We start from the raw sequence: 26,058 nt of genomic DNA, 5'->3' as shown, positions 1-26,058 counted from the left end.
GGGAGCCCCTGGGAAGGGGGTCCTGGAGGATCCGGGGGCAGCTCCCTGGGGGTCCGGGTTGGTCCTGGAGGAGATACCAGAGGGGAGTTCCAGGGTGGTCCTTGGAGCCCCCGGGAGCGGAGTCCTGGGGGATCCCGGGGTGGGGTCCTGGAGTGGGCTCCAGGTGGGGGTCCCGGAGCGGGTCCCTGGGCGTCTGGGGACTTGCCCCGAGGAGGGTCCGGAGACTCCCTGTGGCCGCCCCCTGGGCGCACACGTCCAGAGCGCGGCTGCGGCGGTCGGTGCGGGCAGGGAAGGGGGCGGTCGGTGCGGGCAGGGAAGGGGGCGGTGCGGGCAGGGAAGGGGGCGGTGCGGGCAGGGAAGGGGGCGGTCGGTGCGGGCAGGGAAGGGGGCGGTGCGGGCAGGGAAGGGGGCGGTCGGTGCGGGCAGGGAAGGGGGCGGTGCGGGCGGAGGGCGGGTGGTGCGGAGCGGGCGGTGCGCGATGGGGTCCCGCCGCCCGCGGGCCTGACCCGCCGGCCCGGCATGGCGGGCATCATCAAGAAGCAGATCCTGAAGCACCTCTCCCGGTGAGGCGCCCGCTCCTCTTCCTCCTTCTCCTCCTCATCCTGCTCATCTTCCTCCTCCTCCTCCTCCTCCTCCTCCCCGGGGGGCTGCGGGGGACGAGCCTGGCCCGGGCCTGGGGGGTTTGGGGACCGCCGGGCAGCGCCGGTGGGGAGCTGCCGAGCCCGGGGGGGCTGAGGGCCCGTTCGGGCTGTGGAGCCGCCGAGCCGGGGGCGGTGTCCGAGGGCCCGGGTGCTGTGGGGCCCGGGGTCCGGTGTCCGGGGGCAGCGGGCCCAGCCTGCCCGGACTGGCCCTGCCGCCCGTCCCCGGGTCAGAGTCCTCCGAGCCCGGCCGGTGCCCCGGTGTCGGTGCCCAGCGCGGAACCGGCGGTGCCGGCCCTGGGCCGCGGGCAGCGGCAGTGGAAGTTCGGGGGGCGAGAGGGGAACATGAACAGCCCCGGGGTGACATCGGCACTAGGGGGGTGTTCGCGTTGTATTCCGTCATTTTCAGTGAAGTTCATCAAAGGCGCTGCGAGGGGCGGTGAGGAAAAGCGGTTGCTCCGTGCGTGAGGCTCTGCCGGGAAACGCAGCTGCGGCCGCGGCTGTGCCGCTGCTCGGGGCGGGCCTTGGGCACACAGCGGTGCCTCAGTTTCCCTTCACGGCGAGAAAAAAAGCTGCTTGTGTTATCTCATGGCTGCGGGCACCACCTCGCTCTGCATCGCTGCGGGATCAGAGGATCGCGAACAGAAAGGTGCCGTGTCTGTGAGGGTGCAGGTGAGGGCACAGCACTGCACAGCGCCTGTCCTCTGTGCTTTCTGAGCAGGTCCTTTCCATCCCTGCTGCTGGACGCGCTCAGGTGCAGAGTGAGGGGCCTGAAGTGACCTGTGTGGGCTTCGTGGGGTCAGTGCTGGTGTGATCCATGAATCCCGGACCTCTGAGGCAGATCCTGGGAGTGTCTGGAGCCCCGGCCCATGCCCACACACCCTGAGCGCACAGTGCAGAGTCTGTCACCAATTGCTCCGTGCTCTGGCTCTCTCAGCACTGTCCCAAATAAGGGGTGATGAAGCTGCTGCTGGAGCTGCTCTGGGTGCTGGTTTAAATGGATTTCTGCTAGACCTGACATCCCGAGCCTCCGAGCTTTCTGTCTCGTTCACCTCACACAGGTGTGTTGTAGTCAGTACGGATTCAGCCTCCTGCTCAGGAGGCATTGAAGTATTTTATACCACGGAGAGGTGGGTGAGAGCAGTGCTTGATAGAGGATGGAACAGAGCTGGGCTTCATCCTGGGTGCGGCTCCTGTGGGTGTTGTTCTCATGGACAATTCTCTTTCTTCACATAAATACAAGTTTGCTGGTGCTTTTGCTTGATTTTGCATTTCGGTCTCTCTTTACCACTGTTACAGCACGTTCTTGCCCAATGTGCCCCTTTTTCCCTCTGATTGGGCCAGTTCTTAGTGTTCACCTGTGTATCCTTCGGGTGGTTCCAAGGAGAACAAGGAGTCCCACAACATTCAGCATCTCTGTTTTCCTACTAGCTGGACTTTGTCGTTTGGGTGATTGGTCTGATCCTGCCCCTCACTTGCACAAGGATTGTGGATCTTTGCAGAAATGCAATTTGAACCCAGTTTAATGGTGTATAAAAAAGATTAAGTTTTTTTTTTTCTGGTTTTGTTTCTTCCAAATACCACATCTTCACCCTCCCTTTGGGTTTTCTTTCAGCCACACTCACTTGCCTGGAAGAATCTTGCTACTGAATCATTAATCTGCCTTTATTTTCTGCTAACATTTGCATATGAAATAATTCCTTGTTCTTTTTGTTGTGTCTCCACTCGGAGTCCCTTCTGCACGGGGGTGTGTTTTTGTCCCTCTTCTGTGTGTGGATTTGCAAGGAAGCGGTCAGGAGAGGCAGCTGGATCAGGGAAATGTGAATGAGGTGTTCCACCCGACTGTTCCTGTGATCCCCCCTCACGTGTGTGACGGGATGGCCGTGGTGGTCACGGCGGGGATCGGTACAGCTGGGCTTTGCCCAGTCGTGAAGGTATTTGAGAAGGCTCAGCCTTGTGTTGTGCTTCAGCAGCTTAAATTCCTAGAGCAGGAGAACCTAAAAACTTGCGGAGCTTTCGCCATCTGTGCCTTTCACTCCTTTGTCCTATATTTAGCTTGGAAAAGCAAACAGATTAGGTGGTTTCAGTTGCTGTTTCCAGGCGGGCACAGGGCTGCAGTGCTGGGGAGTGTTTGGAACCCAGCATCAGGGGCTCCCTAAGACCTACCCGGGCATCAGCTGCTGGCTCTGAGCATGCTTGTGTTCCCCAGCCTGTAATTATTCATGGAAGCACATCTAATGCTTTAAAATAAAATCAGTGAGCTGCCTTTACCTCTTCCTGGCCTTATTTGAAAGTAGCTTCTTCTCACTGCCTTTTTTTTTTAACCAGTGTTGGTGTAGCCGCAGCAGATCTGTGTTCTCAGGGTGTGACAAAGGCCCTGTTTATCCACAAGCCCAACTGCCCCAACTTCAGGTGCCACTTTGGGATTTGAGTTCTCAGCACTGCAGTGGAAATCCTTGCCAAAATGGCTTTTATTTAATTTCATTGGAGAGATTTATCCCCTGCTGCCTATAACAGCTGCTTTGTGACGTTTTCTTTTGGGACACGTGTTGAAGCTTGTGAGCTTGTGGAGTAACAGGCACACAGGACATGGCTTCCAGAGGAAATGCAACGTGCAGTCCTGCTGGGAAGAAATAAAAGCTGGTGTCAGCAGAGGAGCAGCTGGGCTGGGGTTTGGGGGCAGGTCTGAACACAGGGGAAGGAGAGCACAAATGTGTCTCACTGTGACGGGGCTCCAGAGAGCCGCAGCTGAGGAGTAACTTTGGGAATCTCTGAAAGTAGGGTGAAAAGGGAGCAGAGGAGAAATGAGAGAGGAATTAACAACAGCAGAGCTGTTACCAGAGAGGAAAACCTGTGTGGAAAACGAGACCTGTTTGCAGAAGAGAGTGCAGAGCATGTGTTGCCAATCCAGGCAGATGTGTAACAGATGTGCAGCACAGAAATGAGTGGATAGCAGGTTGTGGATTTGGCAAACTGTTCTCAGCACAGGATGGAGCCACCTTTTCAGGTAAGTGAGATAGGCTTTAGGAACAGAATTAAAAAACCTGTTAGAGAACAGAGCAGTGGAGCAGTGTGTGCAGGGTAACGCTGAGGTGCTTATCAGGTCAGGTCCTCAGCCAGGAGAAACAACATCATGTGGCTCCTCATAAATAGTGCTGCACCTCAGTGGAGCCCTGCATCTCCATTCCAGGGATTAGGCCTTACATCCCTTTTTTCCAGGCGAGGTTGCCTTGTTTCCTGCCCTCTCTCATTTGCAGCTGCAGCCAGTCCTTGCAGCTGATGGGTCAGTGAAGAGACCAGGCAGGCTCATGGTGTAGCTTCAGTTTGTTCCAGACCCGTTTTGCAGCGGGGACATGTGGGTGTGGCAGCGGATGCTGAGCTGGGAGCGCGTGGCCTCCTGGGGGCTGGTGTTTCCTAACTTGGATGTGAGCATCTCGGAATCCCTTCCTGGCCCTGAAGATGTCTTTGGCATTACCCCTTCCATGCAGTGGTGCTGCTTCTGTGCCAACACAAAGAGCTGAGAGCTGGCTCCCAGACCCAGCACTGCGCTGTGCTGTTCTGCAGTTGGCCTTGGAGCTGTCTGGGTCTCCTGGCTCAGGACTGTGACTCCTCCCTGTCCATCCCCACCATCAGAGACCTGCACTCAGGCCAAGGCAGGGCAGAGAAAGGCCTTTGCAGTTGTGGTCATCCTGCCAGGGGGGTGAGAGACTCCCTGGGGTCAGGATGGCAGAAATGAGACGTGCTGTCTCGAGGGGACCCATCCCTCTCCTCAGAAAAGGTGGGCAGAAGAAACAGAAGCAGTTCTTCAGCCCAGAAGATGGGATTTGTTCTGTGCCATTCAGGAATCATTGCAGTGGACTCCGTGGCTTGCACCAGGCAAGTCAGGCCGTGTCACCAGCTATGCCTTTGCCCAACACAGGAGTGTGGGGAATTCCCTGTGTCTAAAGAGTGCTTTTTGCCCTCAGCTTAGATTTCTTGCCCAAATGCTACAGTCTGGGCACTGCTGTAAGAGAACAGAGCCTGAGTTCCAGCTCTCTTTGCCTCTCCCTTGCCCTGAAGTGTTTTGCAGCATCGCTGCATGCTCGAGCACTGCGCTGCAGCTGTGCCCTTGCTGCAGTCACAGGATGGCACATGCAGCTCATGGCTGTGGGACACCCTCAGAGCCAGGAAAAGCTACCACCAATAAGAGGGATTTGCTTGCTACCAATCCTTCAGGCTTCTCCCAGTTTCCTGATCTTAATTGTAAATTACCTGGAAGCAATTTAGCAAGCACAGTGGGTAAGGAGGAAAGCAAAGAAATTGCATCTGGGAATGGCCTGAGGAAGCTACCGAATCTCAAGTGATTTAGGCAGCAAGACCTCTGACCAGCTTTGCAATTTCGGCTTTAGCTGCTTTAATATCCTTCTTCGGTGATCAGGGAAATTTCTGTGATGATCTCTAAGATGATTACTTGACTAAAATAGCTGTTGCAGCAATGGGAAGTACATGAAACCACAGAGCTGCCAGCTGGTAAACACTGATAAAAACCGTTACTTTTCTGTCTGCACAGTGTCCTGCTCCCGCGGTTCAACACGGGCTGTTCGGCCACGTAATGGTTCCAGGGTGGATCCAGAGCATGAAGCAGTTTGTGGCAGGACTTTATGAGGCAGTTTATGAGGAAAAAGCTCTGTCAGGTCCCAGCAGCTGCTGCTGATGCAGCACCAAGCCCCTGGTGATGAGCTGGTCTCTGAGTTCTTGCGTGCTGTACCCAGCAAAGCGTGTAAGGCTGGATGTAAACCCTTTACTCAGTGTTTTAGTTTGGAAATATCTTGTTTTCCCTGTACATTTTGATGGCTTCTTTTACTCTTAAAATTTTTAATATAGAGGAATTCTTGATGGCAAGGCAGAACCCCAAGCTATTATGGGTAAAGTAACACGCATCTGCCACTTCTTTGTTCAAGACAGGGTGGGAAAAAGGAGCGGGCACAGACAGGACGTGGCATTTTCCCTTAGCAGTCTAAAGTCTTCCCTTGTAAAGTCACGGTTGCTGTGCTGCACTTTGCTGGTAGAACCACATGGACAGTTTTATGGAGCTGCTGGGTGCAAGGTGTTTCCAACCACTTCTCCTCAGCTCCAGACACATGTGCCATTTCTGGAATGCTAAATAGGCTCTTGTTGCAGCAAAGGTAAATTGCACTTGAGTAGCTCAGGAGGAAAATGTGGCCAGAGCCCTTCAGTCTCACTGATGGAAAGGGACTGTTAAAGGGGCTCTTCTTATTTCCCCTGGACTCCCTGAGCCTATGCCTCCCCTGCAGCAGCTCAGCTGAGTCAGAATTAGGTAATAACCTGTTTGTTTTTGCACACTGGAAATGAAAATGATTGGAAGATGAAGAAGTAGAGCTTTGGAACGGTGCTTGTATTTATTAGATTTCTTTCAAGTTTTCTTTCATCTGTTATTTGCTTTAGGATTAGACTTGGGAAATTCCCTGGCGGGTGCCGAGGGTTTCCATTCCAGATTTGTTGGGAGCATGGGGCAGCTGGCATTTAAACTTTACTGAGTGTCCAGGCAATGAGCTGGAAATAGCAAAACAGCTCCTCAGAGAGATGGAGTTCAGCCCCTGGCAGAGACCTGGCCTCTTCTCCTCTCAAATGAGTTCCTGGTTTGCTTTCCAGGGCTCCCAGTACCCAGTGAGGTGCTGGTGGGTGTGGAGCAAGGAGCCTCTCAGCGTTCAGAACGCTCTAGAGAAATACTTGTTGGGACAAGAAAGGGTCCTTGGGGCCAAGGGAGGCTGCACCCTTTGGGGAGAACTGAGCTGGAGTTCTGCTCTGTGTAGTGGTTTGGTCTCGTGCCTGATCTGCTTGGAAATGCTGATTTTTCTCCCTGCGAGTTTAACTCTGAACTGAATTCCTAAGCCCTTTTCCCTTAGCCATGTTATATTGCAGGAGGTAACACAGAGCCAAGACAACTGATTACTCATCAGGATGTTTTGTGTTTGGCTTCGGGTGGCTGAGAGGCCCAGCCTTTCATTCAATGCAGTTGAAGCCTGGAAAAACAGAAAGCTGATAATGGAAAGCCACCAGCAGTGTCGTGTGTGTACAGGGACACCAACTGTGCCTAAATCCACCCTGATAAGGAGCGTGGGACGGGCTGGTACCACGTTACGTGGAAACTGTTTGCCCTGTAACCCAAGCAGCGCGAATTTATCAGGCTGGTTGTCCACTTGGGAAGCTGTTACTGCTTCCCAGGATATCTGGGGTACAAAGAGCTGTGCACAGGTGATGAGATGATTAAAAATGTGGTGCTTTCTGTCTTCTGAACAATCGGGCAGTTTGGTGTTGGTTGGATTCCCTTAAACTCTAAATGGCTTTGTGCTAAATGGGTGTGAGACCAACTTCCATCTCATACTGTGCAATAATTAGTCCCATCCTCTGCTAATTCAGCGAGTTTCTCTTCCTCCTGTGCAACTCTGCCTCTGTCTGCAGAGCAGCTCTGTGCCCACTCTCAGACAGAGTGGTCCCTGCTAACACCAAAAGTTCGAGGAGGTAAAATGGCTTTTGTTCCTGAAAAAGCTTTTGGTTCTTCCTGTGCGTCTTCGAGGCAGCTATTTTCTCCCTTTTTACAGAAGTTTTGACCACTTGCCCAGTTTTATTTCCTCCAAAATTATTTTTAAGTTCATCCTCAGTCATGTGTGCTGCACTGAAAGCTTCTGCTGCTGCCTTCCTTGAGAGAAGCCCTGATTTGGAAAGTTGCTGACCTTTCCTTTAGCAGTTGTGAACCTTTTGTTCTAGTAAACACGCTCTTTGGCTCCTGAGATAAGAGGTTTTAATTTGAGGTGAAATGTCTCATCACAGAGATTTTTGGATTGTAGAAGATCTTCCCAAGGAAGATGGAAATCCCACTAAATGCCCTGTCCAAAACCAGACCAGGCAAGACTTGGGAAGATTTTTGGGAAGGAGCAAATCTGCATTGGTCCGAATACAGTTGTTGGGGTTTTTTTGACATGTCCAATTCCTGTCATAGTTGCTTAAATTACATATTTGTATTCCAAATCAAAGCAGAAAATCCTCATCTCTTCCCTTGCAGTGACCCTTGTGGAGGCAAAAACCTCATCTGCAGTCGTTCCTGGGCTGGTTGCCCACTGAGCTGACCAGTTCCCCCTTTCAGCCTTACCTGTGTTTGGAGGGACTTTCCAGCTGCTCCCTGCAGCTGTGGCTGGTGTCACAAGTCGTGCACTTCCTTCTGCCAAGAGATTTTGCTTGTCATTAGGCAAAATAAAGGTCACGGGTGTACAGCTAATTAGCTCTCCCATATAATAGCCATAGTGACAAAGGTATTAATAGAAATGCTGGTGTGGAGCTGCGGGTGGTGGCTGTGTACAACAGCCAGTGATGGCTGCAGAGCTGCAGGGAGGAGGCTGAGGCAGAAACTCTTGAGCATTTGAGAAGAAGGTTCCTGATCCATGTGGCAGCAGGGTAATGAGACAGGGATCTGAGGAGAGGTTTTATGATTTCAGATGTCTTCTGACATTATCTGTCCGTGCATTTGCTCAGTTGGAGACAGTGTGGCGAGACAGCTACAAATGTGAGCATAAATTTATTTATGATTCTAGCCTGGCTTTGGGCCAGCAGTCAGATTTACCTAAACTCCCTCTTGCAATCAGTGAGTTTGTGGCCTCTGGATATGCGGGCTGAGGAACTGAGCAGTTGTTTTCAGTAGTGGCATCATGTTTTGATATATATTCAAGCTGATGATTGAGCATATAGATTTTCAGGGTTGACTCTTGTCAGGGTAATCCCAGGAGGCTCAAAAGGAGTGCTGCCCTGTGAGTTCACTGGCTCAGCTCTGCTTGACTTCTGATGGAGCTGCAAAAAAAAAAAAAAAAAAAAAAAAAGTGCAAATATCTTCCCGTGTCAGTTTTCCCAGTAGCCACCATTTTCATTCATTTTTCCCTAAGCCAGCAGCCCGTGCTGCCAAGGACGTTGCCGTGGGTGAGTGTGAATGGAGAGAGCCTGCCAGCAAACATCTGACACGTTCTGCTCTTGCTGTTTCCTTCCCCTGGTGCTGACCAAAGCAGTTCCTCTCAGGCAGCCACAGACACCTGGCACCTGTGAACTCTGTGTTCTCAGGAACTCTCACCTGAGGCCTCCTCTAAACCCTGTCTGACATGTGGGTGGAAACGTGGCTCAAATGTGGAGGTTATTCCAATGGAAGGTCTGGAATTCCTGTACGGGACAGCAGCTGAAAGCAGGGTTGACAACGGGCAGCATACCCTGGGAAATGTGGGCTGTGGTTTGAAAGAAAAAATTTGTTTCCATTTGAATTTTTTTTTTTCCTCCGCAAAACCTGCAGCTTTTGTTATCCCATCATGGGTAGGGTCTGTAAGCTCTGCTTTGGAGGTGGAAGGGCACATTTTGGTGCATGTGGAGTGCCTCATGGAAGGATTCTTGTGTGGAGTCTGGTAGCAGTGGAGGTGGTTTTGGTACCTGCTCAGCAGGATCTCCACAGCCTTTCACTGGAGATGGTGATAAAGAGTTGTTTGGTTTGGCTGGATCAAGTTTCATACCGTGCTCTGCACAGTGTCCTGTTTCACAGCTTTGGTTCTTCCACGGTGTGCTGGTATTTCTGATACACCTACACACTAAAGGAAAGTGATGCCCTGGTTCAGATGTGTGTTCGTGTTGTCTATAATCAAAAGAGAAAAAACCCTTGTGTTAGAATAGTAAAGTAAAAAGCAGACCTTTATTTGGAAGCTTCCAGGTGTCTTGGTGGTGACGGGCACACCCAGAATTTAATTTCTACAATTTTATAAGGTTAAGTAGTTAGGATATCTAACAGGTACATCCAATAGGAGATTCAGTTGCCCCAGTAACCCACCCCTGGGCCAGCCCCTTGGAGTTGGTCTCTGCCCCACTTCTTATTATGCCTTATTGTAGGTTCCCTCCTTGGAATAAGAGTAAACAATATTTCAGAAATGTGTTTAGAAGGTCAGCTTATCGTTCTAAAATCGAGGGGAAAAGGATAGGAAAACTACTGGAGCTACGGCCATGCATTAGCAATCTACACAGCTACAAATATATGAAAAATGTATAAAAAGCTTAGGCATCCTTCCCCCCCTTTAGAGACTTGACAGTATAGAATTATAGGCAACACTTGTACTTTTCCTCTGCGTTACCAGCTGAAAGCAGCTTCCCCTCTGAGCTCGCTTATCCCGGGATGAGGCTCCGAGCCCAGGGATGATCCTTCAGTGCAGGTGTGAGAAAGCTCGGCCAGTGTGAGCTGATCACTGCCCACACCAGCCTGGGAGCTTAAGTGCTGTGTATTACCTGTCCATGTTGTGTTTGGTGTATTCTTAGCATCCAATCCCAAGTGGACACGGTGACAGCAGCTTTCAGCAGAGCTGGTTCTCTGACGCAACACAGGGGTGCTCCTGTATTGCCTCTGGAGGGCTTTGCTCTAATTTTCAGCCGTGTCTGGGTTTGTGGGTGCTCCCAACAGGACTCCAGGCCCAAATCGTAGGGATTCTCAGTGCTCCCTGCCAGTGGAGCAGCTGTTGGAACACACTCTGGAATTTTCAGTTTCTTGGTGCAGATGCTGAGAAGCCAAAATGACCTTGGCCACCTCCCTGGGCGTGTTTAAACAAGAAGCCTTTGGTTAAAGGGAGTGACGAGTTTGAAGGGAATGTGTTGGCCTGGCAGATGTTGTAAACTTGGTCTGAGCTGTCAGTGTGTCCCTCTGGCTCAGGGCAGGGAGGAGACAGCAGGGCACAGGAGCTGTCTGCAGAGGGAAGAGCAGCAGTGGGCAAACTCACAGCTGTGTGCTGCCCTCCCCTTCCAGCAGTGCTGCATCACTAGCACAGGGTTGACACCAACATCTCAACATCTGTCAGACTTTCTCTCCCAACAAAATGTTTGCTTTGGGAAGGCCCTTTTGCCCCTGGAAGCCCAGGGCTGATGGCTCAGCTGCCGCTCCCGTGCCTCAGCCGGGTTTGTGCTACACCCCAAGCTCCTACAGCAGCTGCAGCAGCTGCATCCCAGCAGTGTGGCTCTGGTTCCTCCTTTCCTCCTTGAGCTGTGGCTGTTCCAGAAGCCCCTCATGCCTCTCCCAGAGCAGTCCCCACGCTGTGGGTGCAGGGGTGGAGCAAGCAGGGCAGCGTGTGACTGGGAGCCTGCTCCTGCTTACGCTGACAATAGGGGCTTTCTTTCCATCCTGCTTTCTGGACCACTGTACAGAATGAGAATTAGCATTGGCATGGAGGAATGTGTGAAATAAGCCCTGGATTCAGTGGTGGGAAAGTTGTCTGGCAGGAACTCTTCAAGTTTGAATCGGGTGACGTTGGAGTGCAGCCCCCTGCTCCCGTGGTGGCAGCTCCTCCTGCACAGGAGGGGGGTTTGATGGAGGCAGGAGGGGCTCTGCTGCCACAGAGGGATTCTCTGACATGGGGAAGTGTTGCTAACACTTGTACAGCTTCTGTGATCTGCTGCCCTCTGAACTGGCTGCTCTGGTTCCTTAGGGGCCACTCTGGTCTTAATGAAGTCAGAGGCTTTCACACCAGGATCCTCTGCTCTTGATCAGTCCTGCTGCAAGTGTTTATCCATGACACTGAAATCTCGGGCACATGAGGGGTGTGAAGGGCTGCACACAGCAGAGGTGAAGCACTGGCAGCCCTGGGGAGGAGGAATTTCAAGCAGAGAAAACAGAGGAGGGAGCTGGGGCAGTCTCTGGGAGGGGAGTTGCTGTTTGGCCCCGCTGACCAGAGAGCAGGCTGGGCTTCAAGGGTGGTGTTTAAAAGGGACATCCACAAAAGTAGTTCATTAATGATCTTTTGCTTTCCTGGGTGAAAAGACTCCAGAGAATTAAACTCTTCCCTGCTGACATGGCAGTCCTGGGGGGAGTAAAACTGCTGAGCTCTTGGAGTTTGGCTTTGGTTTTCTTTGGTTTTGTCCTTGGGCAGTTTTGCTGGTTTACAGGATCCAGAGCTTTGGAAGGAAATTTTCAGTTTCTAAAACCTGAATTTAGTTTAAAACAAAAAAATCCTCCAAATGTCAAAGTGTAGATAGAGATTTGTTTTTTCTGGAGCAACTAACTTGCCTTGGGTTTACAAATGTCAGAAAGCGTTTAACAGAACAGCAAACAGACTCTGGTATTAAAATAGCTCTGAAATGCTCCTGCAGTCTCAGCAGCTTTGCTGGGGGCTGTTTTTTGAGTTTCCTCTTTCTTCCCTTGTAGGTTTACCAAGAACCTCTCTCCAGACAAAATCAACCTGAGCACGCTGAAAGGTCAGGGGCAGCTGACCAACCTGGAGCTGGATGAGGAGGTGCTGCAGAATGTGCTGGAGCTGCCCACCTGGCTCGCCATCACCCGAGTCTACTGCAACAAGGCCTCGATCAGGGTGAGCAGAGGCAACTTGAAATGGATGAAGTTATCCATTTACAGGCAGAATCGCTGAGATTGTGCATGGACTTGCACTTTGCACACTGAATTCATACAAATTCTTCCTCCTTGTGCTTTTTAGAGCAAAAAATTGGGTTTCTGTAGTTGTTATAAGCTGCCAGATTGTTTAATTGCAGTTGGTACTAACCATAGTTGCACTACGTGAACTCAAAAGTTTTAAGGACATCAAAGAGACTTTCTATAAAAGAAATATGATTCTACTCTGCCAAGTGACAGTAAAAATGAGCTTGTCTTACTCATCTGATGTGCTCTGTTTTTAGAGTCAGATCTGCTCAGTTTAGTAACAAACATTTGTTCTCCCTCCTACAGAGTGAACGTTGCTGTATGAAAATAAAATGGAGCTTTTTGGTTTGTGCACAGTCTTCAAAAGAGTTGTGTGACTTCCAGTAACAGCAGCAGTTAGTTGTAAACTCGTAAAGGCCAGGAATGTTCCCCATAGCAGAATTTGACCTGCAGAATATCTATTACTCCTGACGATATATGAGATCCAAAAGCTCAGCTGGGTTTGTAGATCTGGTGTCTGGAATGTCTTTTCCCTTGTCTGTGTCTCTGTTTGACCTGGAAACAGTGAGACATTGTGTACATTTCCTAGAGAAATGGGGCTCAAAGTTTGGGCTGAGATGTTTTCCTGCAGTTTCTGAAACTTTCCACTGCAAAGATCACTCTGATAACCTCAACTTTATCGTTTCAGATCCAGTGGACGAAGCTGAAAACACACCCAATCTGCCTGGTAATGTTGCCTCTCTTGTCTTCTTTTCTTCCTTTCTCCCTGCTTTGTTTCTTCTTCTTTTCTTCCTTTTCTTCCTCACTCTTTTTAATCTCTTCTACTTGAGAAAAATTCTGGAGAGGGAAACCATCAAATGCTCGAATTTTCATTGGACCTGAATCCTCCAGCACATAGGGCCACAAGTGCCCTCCCATGAGACCCTCATTTCACTGCAGGATGGAGCCAGATGAGCTCCCAAGGAAGTCCAGGGCAACCTTGTGCCGTTTTTTGTTGTTTGTTTTCCCCACTCCTGGGGTTTCAGGTTACCCACTGGCACTGACGGTGTGAGAGCTTTAACACATGAGACTCTTGTCTGGAGCGTTGAGACTCCAGAGTTGGTTGTCCCTGCCCTGCAATCTCACCCCAGGGCTGGTGGGCTGAGCTTGAGGCTTGGTGTGGTGTTCATGGCTCCTACATTGTGTCTCTGCAGTACCTGGACAAGGTGGAGGTGGAGATGAGGACGTGTGAGGAGCCTCGGCCACCCAATGGACAGTCCCCCATCGCTCTCGCTGCCGGACAGAGGTCAGACCCCGAGCCCTGCAGCTTCTCCCTGACATCCTGCTGGGGTGTGGGGGTTGCTGTTCTCCTTGGTTCACCACTGGCCTCCCTGCTCTCGGGTTTAAGTGCCTCTGGTGTTGCTTATAAACTTCTCCGTGTGAGCCTTACCTCTGTCAGGCCTCTTGTCGTGACATGGGGGCATCTTCTCTTTGCAGTGAGTATGGCTTTGCTGAGAAAGTCGTGGAAGGGATGTTTATTGTTGTCAATTCCATCACCATCAAGATTCACTCCAAGGCCTTTCACGCTTCTTTTGAGCTGTGGCAGCTCCAGGGCTACAGTGTCAACCCCAACTGGCAGCAGAGTGACCTGCGCCTCACCCGCATCACGGACCCGCAGAGGGGAGAGGTGAGGCCTTGGTTCTGCACTGGGATCACAGAAGAAAAGTGTGATAAATGATTTTTCCTTGTTTCATTTCATGTCTTCTGAGTGTTTTGGAGGGGTTTTTTTAACCCTTGAAGTTGGGAAAACCTCAGCATTTTCCTGTTTTTCTCCTCCTGGGCAGGTTCTGACGTTCAAGGAGCTCACCTGGCAGACCCTGCGGATAGAGGCAGATGCCACGGACAATGGTGATCAGGATCCTATCACTACTCCTCTGAGACTCATCACCAACCAGGGGAGGATCCAGATCTCTCTCAAGAGAAGGGTGAGAGTTTCCTCCATGCTTTGCAGGATGTGGTCTCACTGCCTGATGCAGAGATGATACATATTTCCTCCCACAGTCCTCAACAGCCCTTCTCTCCCTTCAAAAATGTTGAGCCCAAACTGATGTATCTCTCCATGTTTTCTGTCAGAGACAGCTGTGTTCTTACCAAATGTCAAAGCAGTTTCTTTCCCAGGGGAGGATACTGTGGATGGAGTGAGTTTTTCAATCTGTTTGAACATCCCAAGGAGAGCTGTCATCTCCCTACTGGGAGCTGAAAGCCTGACAGCCTGATTTTTAGCTGTCAGTGGAAATGTGATGATTTAAAAAAGAAAGAATTAAAGAGTGAGCAATTTGTCTCCTAAAGAGGAGGTGGCTTTGACTGCTTTCCATCTCAGAGGAGGTGCTGTGGACATGCACCAGATAACATCTCTCAGAGGAGTTTCACAGCAGCCTCCCTTCTTTCTGCTTCTGTATTTTATGAAGACTCTATGTCTGTGGGGGGCAATTTTTGAAGTCCCTAACTCTATCCTTGCTGTTTCAGACCAAAGATTGCAACGTGGTCGCCTCCAAGCTGATGTTTCTGCTGGATGATCTGCTCTGGGTGCTGACGGACTCTCAGCTGAAAGCAATGATGAAATATGCTGAGTCTCTGAGTGAAGCCATGGAGAAATCTGCTCAGCAGAGGAAAAGCCTGGCACCAGAGTCTGTACAGGTGAGTGAGGTTGGATGTTGGTCTGCCAGGGAAAAGGACAGCTTCTGTTTGTGTGGCATCTTGCCTATACTCACAGAATTTTCCCTGATGGGAACTCGTGGTGTCAGGTCAGTGTCACAAGGACTGTGGGGTAGCGAGGTGACCAAAGGAGTGGGCTTTATTGCCAATACAACACGTTTCCCAAGTCAAGGATGAGGGAAGAGGAGTATTGCTGCTGGAGTTGGAAGCTCCAGAGAGGCAGAGATGCACATGTAGTGCAGTGAGGTTGCACAGGAGGGATGGGGAATACTTGGCCCTTTTTGCCCAGGAATCTTAAAAGGGACTTGAAAGATCTTCCAAGAGAAGTGCATGCAGCTGGCAGAGCTGCAGACAAAGGATTTTGCTCATGACAACACAGGAAAGGATCCAGGTCTTGGGAATCCCAATTCTATTCCTATAAACCAATGCCTTGCAGGCTGGAAGATTTGCATGAGTTGATTAATTGCATTATAACCTGTGTGTTTTCCCTCTCTCCGAGTTCTCATCGAGCTTGTCCCTGTCCTGCAGACCACCCCCCCTGCTCCCAGTGCCCAGCAGTCCTGGGCTCAGCCCTTTGGAGGCACCCCCAACGCCAGCAGCATCGGGCAGTACTTCGACAAGCACGACATGAAGGAGTCCTCCTACCACCTCCTCATCTCCCGCCTGGACCTGCACATCTGTGACGACAGCCACGCCCGGGAGTCAGGTCAGGAGAAAGGAAAACAACAGCAGAGGCAGCAATTTTCTGTCTGGAAGGGGGCTGGGAAGCACTGGGGTCTTGCAGTTTGGGATTTGAGTTTCCAGGCCTGGTTCTTACCATATCAACTGTTGGCCATTTGATTCAGGTGTCCTTTCTCCTTGCCTAGGACAAGATTTTGGTGCAGATTCCTAAAGATGGTGTCCTAATCCTGGTGATGGTGTCAGTCAGTTAATCAGTGGTGGCACTCAGAGCAATGTGGTTCTGAATTCTCCTGGATCAGGGCTCGGATTGCAGAGCTGACCATGGTTTCCTCTGCTCTATTCCCCACAGGTGCTTTGAAGCATGGGATGCTGGGAGGTGCCATCCAGCTGACATTCAGGAGGATGGCTTTTGACTATTATCCTTTCCACAGGGCAGGTAGGCAGCCTGTGGCCTCACAACCTGAGGAGGGGGTTAAAAAGGGAGTTTCTAGAACTGCTCTATGATTGCAGACTAGACTGGAAGGAAGAAACCTCATTTCAAAGCAAAGATGTTTGCTTTCCTGCAGGAGATGCCTGCAAGCACTGGGTGAGGTACAGTGAAGCAATGGAGACACGGGGACAGTGGGCAAAGAAGTTGGTCAGTGAATTTCAAAGCAAGATGGAGAAATTTTATGAAGAAACAGACCCTGTGTTTGCCAGGAATCCACTTTCCCCCTTCAAAAGGAAGCCAGGTAATGGTATTTGATAAAACCAGTGAAGCAGGAGGTGGTAGCAATTTTGCTCTATCCAGCAAAATCTCTAGTTGCCTGTCCCCAGTTGAGCAGGCTGATTTGTTGGTGCAAGAATGCATAGCACTCTAAAAATCATAAATATAATGGCAAAGGGAAGTGGCTGGGGTAGCACTGCAGCAAGGATGGACAGGCTGCAGAGATCCCTTTCCTGGATTATTGTTGAGTTTCTCCATAAGTGAGTATATAAGGTTGAAATTAAATACTTAAGGCCTGGCTGAGGGGGGTGTTCTCTTGCCACAGAACAGACTCACCTTTCACAGTGTTCTTCCTTCAAAAGTCCTGAGTGTTTCTCCTGCCCAGCTGTGTTCATCCGTTTCTAATTTTGGGGCTATTAATTCTGCTCAGTAAGCACGAAGGTGTTGGTACTGATGGTGCAAAGAAGGTGACTAAAACCCTGCTGGTTCTGCCTGTCTGTCCCCACAGACCCTCCCCAGAGTCCCCAGAAGAGCCCCCTGGAGAAGGGCCGGACTCCTCCCACGAGTCTCCCGCAGCTCCGGCACCCGCCCTGGCACCGGCTGCGCTCCAGCTGCGTGGTGGTGCGGGTGGATGACCTGGATGTTCACCAGGTAGGGAGCTCAGCACTGTCTGCCAGTGGTAATGGCACTTTTTAAAAGGAAATTGAACCAGATATGATTTAAATGAATCATGCAAATCTTGCAACATCCAAAACACTGCCCAGAGAATCTAAATGCTGTTATGATGTTGCCTGTAAAGCTTTTAACCCAAGAGTGACCTGCTGGTAGTTTTCATGTTCAGAGGGAACTGCATAACCACGGGTTTCTGCCCTCTGTTCCTATCTAAGCTTACACCAAGCATTAGCAGGCCCAGTGTAAAACATTCCATGCCTTTGAGAAGCCACCCAGGGTGTGGATTTTTGACAGAGGAGGCGTGAGTCTCACCTCAGGCTTTCTGCCTTGGGACAGAGCATCCCCAGCCTGGATCGGGCCCTGCATCCATGTGCCCTGTATCCATCCAAGAGCTGGTTTTGCTCTGTGCAGCACCAGATACTATGATGGACTTGCCAGCGTGCTGCTGATCTTGCAGACAGACAGCTGTAAGAGATTTCTGTTCTGTTTGTTCATGTCACCTAATTCTGCTTGTCACAGCTCTTACTAGCAGTGACAGGAGACGCAAAGAACGAAATTCCCTCAAAGGGGAAGAGTTGGCTATATCAGCAGGTAGAAGAAAATTATGTTTTTGCTTGAAAGCAGCGTATGTTTGATGTGTAAATGAGGTGGATTGAATACAGGCAACTGCAGGGTCACTGGGACACTTGGGTTTGCCAAGTCTGAGTTCTGCACAACTGCATTCCATTCTGTTTTCAGGTCTCTACAGCTGGGCAACAAAGTAAGAAACCCTCCACCTTGCTTTCATGTAGTAGAAAAATCTTCAAACTCCCTGACCAGGTCTCTGCAATCCATATTGAATTCACAGAATATTACTTCCCAGACAATCAGGACTTTCCAGGTAATACATCAAGGTTAGCACCTTCTTTCACAAGCTTCTTAAAGAATCATCAGTTGTTTAGATGTGTTAACCCTGTTAGATGTTCTCTGTCCATTGTTGTTTAGTTTTCTGATTTTTTTTAGGGTTGTTGGCTTTTTTGGGTTTGTTTTTTTTTTTTTGCCTGTGGGAAGGTGGGATGGGGTTTGTGCACAATGTGGAAGCAGAGCTGTGCTTGCAGGAAGGAATTGCAGCAGCTGCTGTTTGCCCAGTTCCTGTGGTTCAGCCTTACTGAGAGCCCTGGAGCGGGGCCATGGGGTGCTCTGGGTGCTGTCTCAGTGGGTCACCTCATTTCTCTGGGTGCACCACAGCTGCTCCCCTTCCAAGATGTGTCTCCCAGGGGTGGTGAAGCCCCTGCATTGGTGCTGTCAGTGCAGGTTCTGCACTGAGCTGCAGAGCGCCCGAGGGGCCTTTCCTGCTATCATTAATCTGTTTCTTTCTAGTTCCATGCCCAAACCTGTACGTGCAGCTGAACGGCCTGATGCTCACCCTGGACACACCAAGTGTGCTCTGGATAAACCTCTTCTGCCTGGATCTGTGTCGCAGCCTGGAGCAGTTCAAAGCCATCTACAAGCTGGAGGACTCAGGCAAGCGGGATGAGCACGTGGATGTCCGGCTGGATGGCTTCAGGCTGAAGGTACCATTCTCTTCCTTCCTTTCCCAGTCTTCAGTGTTCTCTCTGTGAAAGGAACATGAGACCAGGACATAGCTGGAGTCCATAACCAGGAGACAAACCTGCTGCCTTCCTCTGGCTTTGCTCTGTCTGCCATTTGTGTTGGTTTTGTTTGGTGTGTGGGCAGCAAAGCTGGTGCCGGAGTTCTCATCCAGGATAAGCCTCTGTTATTCGTTTCTCACCTCTTGCCTTGTCACGTCTCTCTTCCCCCTGCAGCTCAACATCCCCGTGGATAAGAAAGTCACAGACCACCGGGACCGGCCGCGGGCCCTCTGTGTTTGCATGTCAGAGGTGACAGCCACCAACACCCGCCATGCTCCCTCCTGCAGCTGCCAGGACCTCCAGAGCCTCTTCCGTAAATTCGCGGGGTCAGAGTTCTTCCACTCCAGCTACACTGAGTTCCCACGGACGCAGGACAGATTCAGCCTCCTCCACACCCTGTTCCTGCGCCACGCCTACCAGGTGGATGACAGGCTGCAGAAGCAGCCAGGCTTTGCCCAGCTGCCTCACAAAACCTCTGCCTCTGAGGATCTGTGGTCTGTGAATTTCAGTGAGCTCTCCCTGGGCTTCGAGGGGGCTGAAAGCTCCAAGGGCAGAGCCCTTAGCTTTATTGACCCTTTTCCCCTTTCCATATGGGCCTGCCTGCCCAAGAGGTGGGGGCAAGCTCAGATATCTAAACGACAGGAACTGGCCACCTCTGAGGTGAAAATCAAGCCTTCTGCCAGCTTTAGCAACCACTCCAAGAACGAGAACCTCTCCAGAGAACACAGTGTTTGTCAAAGATCAAAGACTGACCAGGATCTGAAAAATATCTCTAAGGCTCCAGACACAATGGATATCTTGGGAGAATCTGACTGTGAAGTTGATGATGGAGTAGACAGTAAGGAGCTGGAAGCCTCTGCTGATATCCACGTGCTCATGTCCTCCTCTGTCCATGTCAAAGTTCGGCTCAACCACTACCAGTACTTGGTGCTGCTCAGGATGAAGGAAGTTCTGCAAACACTACAGGAGCAGCTGGCCCAAGATACCCAGGAAATGACTGGGTCTCCTTTAGATCCCGTGTCTGCTTGTGTGGGAGTTATGTTCCACAGTGCTGAGGTGGCCCTGCTCATGACCCCTGCTCCAGGGTCTGTCTTGGAACCCAGATCCCTGGACTCGGACACAACCAGCCTGATCGAGTCTGAGCTCTCGCCTTCAGACAGCAAGGAGGGGCTGGCAGCTGAAGAGAAGGAGCTGAAATCGGAGAGCGGTTCGGAGAAGGGCTTAGGCAGCACCTCAGAGCTGCCAGAGGACAGCGGGATCCAGGACACCGGTGCCACTGTCCCGCTGGAGAGGCTCCCGAGATCCGCGAGCGACGGAGCTCTGAGCGCAGCTCCCCGTGGTAAGGGCGCAGAGGAGAAAGGCTTGATAGAGGAAGCACACGAAGCTGTGGAAACCCTGGTTGCAGAAAGACCGGCAGAGACCAGCAGCCATCCTCAGAGCCCCCCTGCTCTCCCTTCCAGCCCAGCCTTGGACACGCAGCCCTCGGGCAGAGGAGGCGTTGCCCTCAATGGCCAGGCAGAGCTCATCCCGCTGAGGAACATCGAGGTGGAGCTCTCCAGCGCGCTGCACATCACCAAGGACGCCACCAAGGAAGCTCTGCACGCGACCATGGACCTCACCAAGGAGGCCATGTCCCTCACCAAGGATGCCCTGAGCCTGAGCCGGGACAAGATGACCTCCACCATGCAGAGGATGCTGTCCCTGCCCCCGGCCAGGTGAGCGGGCCAGGCTGCCGGGCTGCAGGAGGGGGAAACAGAGGCCAGCTGCTCCCTCTCCCTTTTGTTTGGATTGGAGATGGGTTAAGTGTTCGTCCCTTGGGGCTGCTCTGAGGATGCTGAAGTCTGACTTGCAAGTGATCAGAGACCAACCCAGCACTCAGATAATCTGCAGGCTCAGCTGCCTGCCTTTATCACTGGTTTTTGTTGGGGTTTTTTGTAGGGATTCTGTGCCCAAAGCAGAGGAGGGAGCAGTGACCCCGGGCGGGGTGGGCAGCGGCAGGATGCGCTTCTTCTCCATGAAGAGGACCTCGTCCCAGCATTCCTTTGACACCACATCTGTGGATGGGAGTGGCCCTGAGGATGGGCTGTCCATGGACAGTGATGGCAGCGATGGCTTCGTGATGCTCACAGACTCTGGTAAAGCCCTTGGCTTTTCCTCTCCCCACCCCTCATCTCACAGAGGTGATGGCTTTGTGCCATGGCAACTCATCCATGCTGCATTTCTGTGGAATCACTTTTGCTGCTCTTTGTTTTTGAAGGTCTTAAGGAGTTCCCTCACAGTGGCTCTTTCTGCTTTTGTAGCTGCCTTTATCTTGAGATGAGGAGGATAAATGACTGTGGGGTGGCCCTGCACGTCCCAGTGGTGTCCTGAGGGCTGTAGGGGCTGTGATGTGCTGGTGGTGGGTGGTACAGAGCATTTAGGAAGGGCTGGTTGGACATTGGGTACTCTGGACATCTTTCACTTCAACCCTGTGTTGCTTAAACTCATCTGAGGAGCTGGAGAGAGCTCTGCAGAGGATGGTACCTCCAGAGAGGCCAGAGATTCAGGCAGATGCTGACATCAGGACTTCCAGAAAAAGAAATGGAATTGAGTTGTTGTTGCTTCCTTTTCAGAACCCAGCCTGGACCCTCTTCCCTCGGGGCAGCTTCCTCAGGCCCACAATGACACCGGCAGCAGAAGCAGCCTGGTGGATGAGGGTGGAGGGTCTCTGGAGGTGAACAGCTCCACATCCCAGAGTGAAGACCCCAGTCTGCAGCTGGTCAGTCCCTGGCACTGGGATTCTGTCCCTGAGGGGGTCTGAAAGCGAGGTGTTTACTGTAACCAGTGAGCTCTTGGTGGCTGTTTCAGGTGTCTGTCCTCGTGCTGAAGATGAATGATGTGAACTGTGCAACAGAGGTACAAGGAGATGATTTGTCTGTGGCTTTACAAGTGATGAATGTGGTTCCAGAGCAGCTGAACAATGTTGGGATGTGGCAATTCCTGCGTGGCTACGTGGGTAAGACACTGCTCTGGGACTCAGCTGCACTGTTAGAACTGGCTTTTACGCCAGCCTGCCTCGGGGGATATTCCATTAACTGGAGCCTCGGTGTTTGGGGTGGTTAGGATTGAACACAGCTCACGTGTGAGGGTTCAGATCTGGCATTTGAAAGATGCTTCCCAAGTGCCTACACAGTCAGGCTCTGTGGTGCCTAGTAATCATTGATTGGGATTTTTTAAATTGCTGCTAGGATGCATGAAATGAATGAAAAGATTAAAATAAAGCTGTCTAGGGAAACCCTGAAGTTATTCTTGCTCTGAGAAAAATGCTTTTGGTCTACAGTACTTCCCCTAAATTTGAATTAAAAAAAATCCCAAGCCAAACCTGAAAACAATGAACTATCTCCCCACACACCCAAAAAATATAACCCAAACAAAACCAAAACCAGCTCCAACCCCAAACCTGAAGTGAAAGTGTGAGCAGTTCCCAGGCTGTTGATCCTGCCTTTCCCAGTCCTGCCAGTGGCCACGGTGGGGCAAAGGGGTGAGGAAAGGCTGGTCAGCTCTGGAGAGTGAAGCAGGGCACTGGGGCAGCTCTGGAGGGCAGAGTTGGGGCAGCTCTGGAGAGCGAGTGGAGCACTGGGCCAGGTCCTGCACATGCAAAACAGGGGCCAGTGTTAAAGTGTGGTGATTAAGGGATGCACCTGGGACCTTAAATAGTCCAGCTCTGGTGCCAGTTTGGTGATGTGGGCTCTTAGTCCTTTGAAATGTGGATTTCTTTCATGTGAGAGACGATGTCAGACCGAGGTCACTTGGCTGCTTTTGGACAGAAATGGGCTTCCCAGGATGCCCGTTTTGAGTTGATACCTGATCACTGGTGTCCCGTTGTGCAGTGAGATCTCTCTGCTCCAGCTTTAGGAGACCCAGGTGTGGAGAAGCCTGCGAGCCCTGAGCCCAGCCAGCCCCATCCCGAGGTGTGCCTACGCCTGGAGTACAGGTCCGTGCGCGGCCCGCTCACCTCGCCGCTGGCCGAGCGCAACGGCTTCCTCCGGATGCTGCTCCACAGCCGCTCCACAGAGCCTCTGCACGTCCTGCTCACCAGCCTGGGACCCTTCCTAGAGGATGAAATCATCCCAGAGGTGATCCCCATGGAGATAGAGATTGTGGATGCCAAAATCACCTTGAAGGTGAGAGGTTCCCCCCAGGGCAGAGCTCACTTGAAGGATTCTGCTTGGGAAGGGACGCTGTGGGATTGCTGGGGGCCTCTGTAGAGCTTCTCTTTTCCTAAGGCTGTTTGGTTTTGCTTCTAAAAGCTGCCCTAGGGATGAATGAGGAGCACAAGGGAAGTGTGTACCTGTACACCCTGTACATAAAGCCAGGCCTTTCCCTAGGGTGGGTACCCCCGTGAGTCCGGCAGTGCTGCCGGTCAGGAACGCTGCTCCTGAGGAGGCTGCAGGCAAGGGAAGTCCTTCCCAGAGCTGTCCCAGCAGCTCTTCCCTTCTCTTTGTGTTTCTCCAGGATGACAGCCCCCCGGTGTACCCCACCTCCCCTGGCCCTGTCCCCATCACCTTGGCAATGGATCACGTTGTGGTGAGGCGCAGGGATGATGGCATCTTCTATCTCACAGGTCAGCAACGTCCTGGTTTTATTGTCCCTCTGCACCCTCGGGCTGTGCTGGAGGAGGCTGGGACTGAAACGTGATGGTTGCTGCTGGGAAGGATGGGCTCTGGGGTGGGAGCAGTCCCTGTGTGTGTTCCCTGCTGTGGGAGCAGTCCCTGCCTCTGTTCCTGGTGTGAGAATTCGTGCCTGGTGTTTCCTTGAGCACACACAGACAGGATCCATTATCACCTTTTAGTCTCTCCATTTTAAAACGGAAAAGAGAATTTTGTTTCCCTGTTTAAAAAGAGGGAGGGAAAACAGAAAGGAAAAAAATTAATTAAAGATATTCTTTTTGTTCTGAGAGTCCTGTTGTGTGAATGTCCACACCTGAGTGGGTTCTGTTGCTTTCCAGCTTCCCAGGGGAAGGACTCAGCGAAACAGGAAAAACCTGTGTCAGTCCCTGAGGAGCAGAAGGCCCCAGCACAGTCTGGCTCACCAGCCCCAGCAGCAGGAGCACGTGGGCTGCAGGTGAGTCACCTGCTGCTGTTGCTGTCTGGACAACCGAGAGCTGGAAATTCTTTTCTGCCTTTGTGTGTTTGCAGTCCTTGGCAGGTGTGGTGAGCTGCAGGAAGGGAGTGCCCTGAGGAACAGGCCTGTGCCTCCTCCTATGAGTGTTTTCGAGGAGTGAGGCACCTTGTCCAGCATGAACTCACTTGTTCCCTTCATAATCTGTTTGGGGGATTTCTGATTGGCTCCATCTTCCCCACTTTGACCAGTTCCTTGTTAGAAAAACAGGAATTGAGAGGTTCCCACAGAGAGAGATTCTGTCAGCGTGGTTGTGTCACACTGTGTAATTCATCCCAAAAGCTCCTGCTGTGGTTTCCCTTGGAGGAGGTCACTGTGTACCTTGAGGACTCCAGCCTTGTTCTCTGCTTGTCTCTTGTAGCTCAAGCAAGTGCCAGAGTTGCAGAGGGAGCTCCAGACCATGAAACTGGCCCTGGCAGAAGCCAACATGGACAAGGCTCGCCTTCTGCAGGAGATCAGGAAATACAACCCCCTGTTCCAGCTCTGACGGTGCCGGCACTGCCAGGGACAGGGGACCAGCACCAGCGGGGCAGGTTTGGTCATTTCGCTGCCAAACGGTTCCAACTCTCGGACTGAAACCAGCTGGGACTGCATAGGACTGGGGAGAGGGAGGGAGGGAGGCCTGGCTGAGACAAATGGGAGGAATGAGAAGGAGTTTTCTTTGCTCTGGCCTGGGAGTGCTGCACTGAGCCAGCGCATGGTCAGCCCACGAACACCAGGTCAGATGCTGGGGGGACACCCCATGTCTCCTCATCTGTGGGTGCCTTTCAGCCTCCAGCTTTTGTGGTGACATCTGGACATGGCCATGTTGGGTTTCTGCTTCTTTCACCCTTCCTTGTTGTGTTCTTGCCCAGCTGTGCTTGCCAGGGGCACGCAGCAGGAGCAGGGTGGTCACTTCAGCACCTGGCAGTGACAGGGACAGGGGCAGCCAGAAAGGTCAGGGCTCTGGTGGGAGAGCAGGGCTGCTGTCACCTGGAAGCAGAGATGGATTTCCCACTGTGGAGTGAGGGCACACAGTTCACTATTCCCTCAAGAACAGGGTCAAGATAGTAAAGAAATTCCTTCAGATTCCTTTTCCACCACTAATTCCTTGTGTAGAGATGGATGCAGTGTATGAGACTTAGTCCAGTTCATTCCCACTTAATCCCACAATGTTTGGCTTTATTGATGCAGGAGTTAATTCCTTACAAGGCACTGTTTAAACTTCAAGTTTATATCACAGAACGGGGGTGAGGGAAGTTGGTTCAGTCCAGAAGGAGATGACCCTGGTGTTTTTTGGGATGCACCTTGTCCTCAAAGCTTTGTGTGCCCGCGTTTCCCAGTGGGGACGAGGAGCAGCCGTGGCTGCTGAGGAAGGAGCTGTGGGGTTTTCAGCACTGGGTGGAATCTCTCAGCAGGGCTGAGGGGCTGCCTGGGATGGGACACCAGAACCACCTGCCAGCCCTGTTCCCAAAAAGAAAACACTGGAACACATCTGTGTGGAGCAGTTCCCTGTGAGCATCGCTGGGAACTGCCCAGAGCCCATGAGCAGGAGCTGGACTTTGTTTCACCAAACCTTTCTGCTGCTCCCTCTCCCTGTGGGGGAGCAAGAGCTCCGAGAACTGCTTGCCTGAGGTGGAATGCCACAGTATTCCTGCTTTTTCTTCATTAATTGCTTGAAAATAGGTTTCTCTTCTGCTTTTTCAAATTTTCATTACATTTTGTGTGAGTAGGGGAAGGAGCAGGGTGCCAAGGGTTTGCCCAGCCCTGGTGCCCACCTGCAGGGTCCCACAGCTTCTCCCACGTGTGCAGGCTGAGCACAGCTGGGGCCAGGTTGTTGACAGCAAATTCCTTGCTCCAGCAACTTCAGTCAATGGGTTTTGTTGAAGAATTCAAGCATTTCCTTTGCTTTGAAGACCCAGTAAAAAAGACTGTAACCCAAAACCCACACAAGTGGGAGGACAAAACCTCCTGGATCCTCACAAATATCAAAGTTTACTTCCTGGAGCCTCTTATTTAAGGATTCTTCCTCTGTTCCAGTGAGAGCCCAGGGAGTCCTGCCCAGCACAGGTGCCATGGGAGAGCACGTGGCCTCAGTACCTCTCACAGGGTAGGAGCAGCTCCCAGGGCCCCTGGAAGGGGACAGGGGGAACGTGCAAGGCTGAACTTGAATTTGAATTTCAGGCAGTATTGGAACTTTGCTGCAGTTTGTTTCCACTGATGCATTTATTGGTTCTGTGAACCACGAGCAGAATTAAACTCATTAACCTCCTTCCAGCCTCGGGCCTCTTTTCCTGCTTTCCCCTCCCACTCCCTTCCCAACGGTGCTGCCTGAGGGGCAGCTCCTGGATTTGGAACACTGGATTTGCAAGCACAGCTGAGCCACCACTTCAGATACCTCAGCTCCCAGCATGGGTTCCCAGGGAACCAGCCCTGCCCCAGGGGCTCTGGGAGCACCTCGGG

General features: G+C 51.7%; 1 protein-coding gene across 2 annotated transcripts; it reads left to right on the top strand.

Annotated features, from left to right (window-relative positions):
- Positions 1-437: 437 nt before the first annotated feature.
- On the top strand, positions 438-25,872 carry UHRF1BP1 (UHRF1 binding protein 1). 2 transcript variants are annotated; one of them, XM_032132988.1, is made up of 21 exons: positions 438-563; positions 11,845-12,007; positions 12,761-12,799; positions 13,266-13,357; positions 13,549-13,738; positions 13,896-14,036; positions 14,578-14,748; positions 15,295-15,472; positions 15,797-15,883; positions 16,014-16,178; positions 16,662-16,804; positions 17,564-17,705; positions 18,185-18,378; positions 18,631-20,171; positions 20,395-20,591; positions 21,069-21,214; positions 21,304-21,451; positions 22,345-22,619; positions 22,951-23,059; positions 23,444-23,559; positions 23,978-25,872. In XM_032132988.1, the coding sequence occupies exons 1-21, from the start codon at positions 520-522 to the stop codon at positions 24,101-24,103; spliced, it is 4,407 nt and encodes a 1,468-aa protein (XP_031988879.1). In that variant the 5' UTR covers positions 438-519; the 3' UTR covers positions 24,104-25,872. The 2 variants fall into 2 exon arrangements, with proteins under 2 accessions (XP_031988879.1, XP_031988881.1); XM_032132990.1 differs by lacking the exons at positions 438-563; positions 11,845-12,007 and having other exon boundaries at positions 12,014-12,799; positions 13,266-13,356; positions 13,649-13,738.
- The last annotated feature ends 186 nt before the right edge of the window (positions 25,873-26,058 follow it).

Source organism: Corvus moneduloides, chromosome 24 (genome assembly GCF_009650955.1).
Source record: "Corvus moneduloides isolate bCorMon1 chromosome 24, bCorMon1.pri, whole genome shotgun sequence".
NCBI classification, from domain to species: Eukaryota; Metazoa; Chordata; class Aves; order Passeriformes; family Corvidae; genus Corvus; species Corvus moneduloides.
Note: the sequence above shows the minus strand (reverse complement) of the source record. Positions and strands in the feature narration are given on the sequence as shown.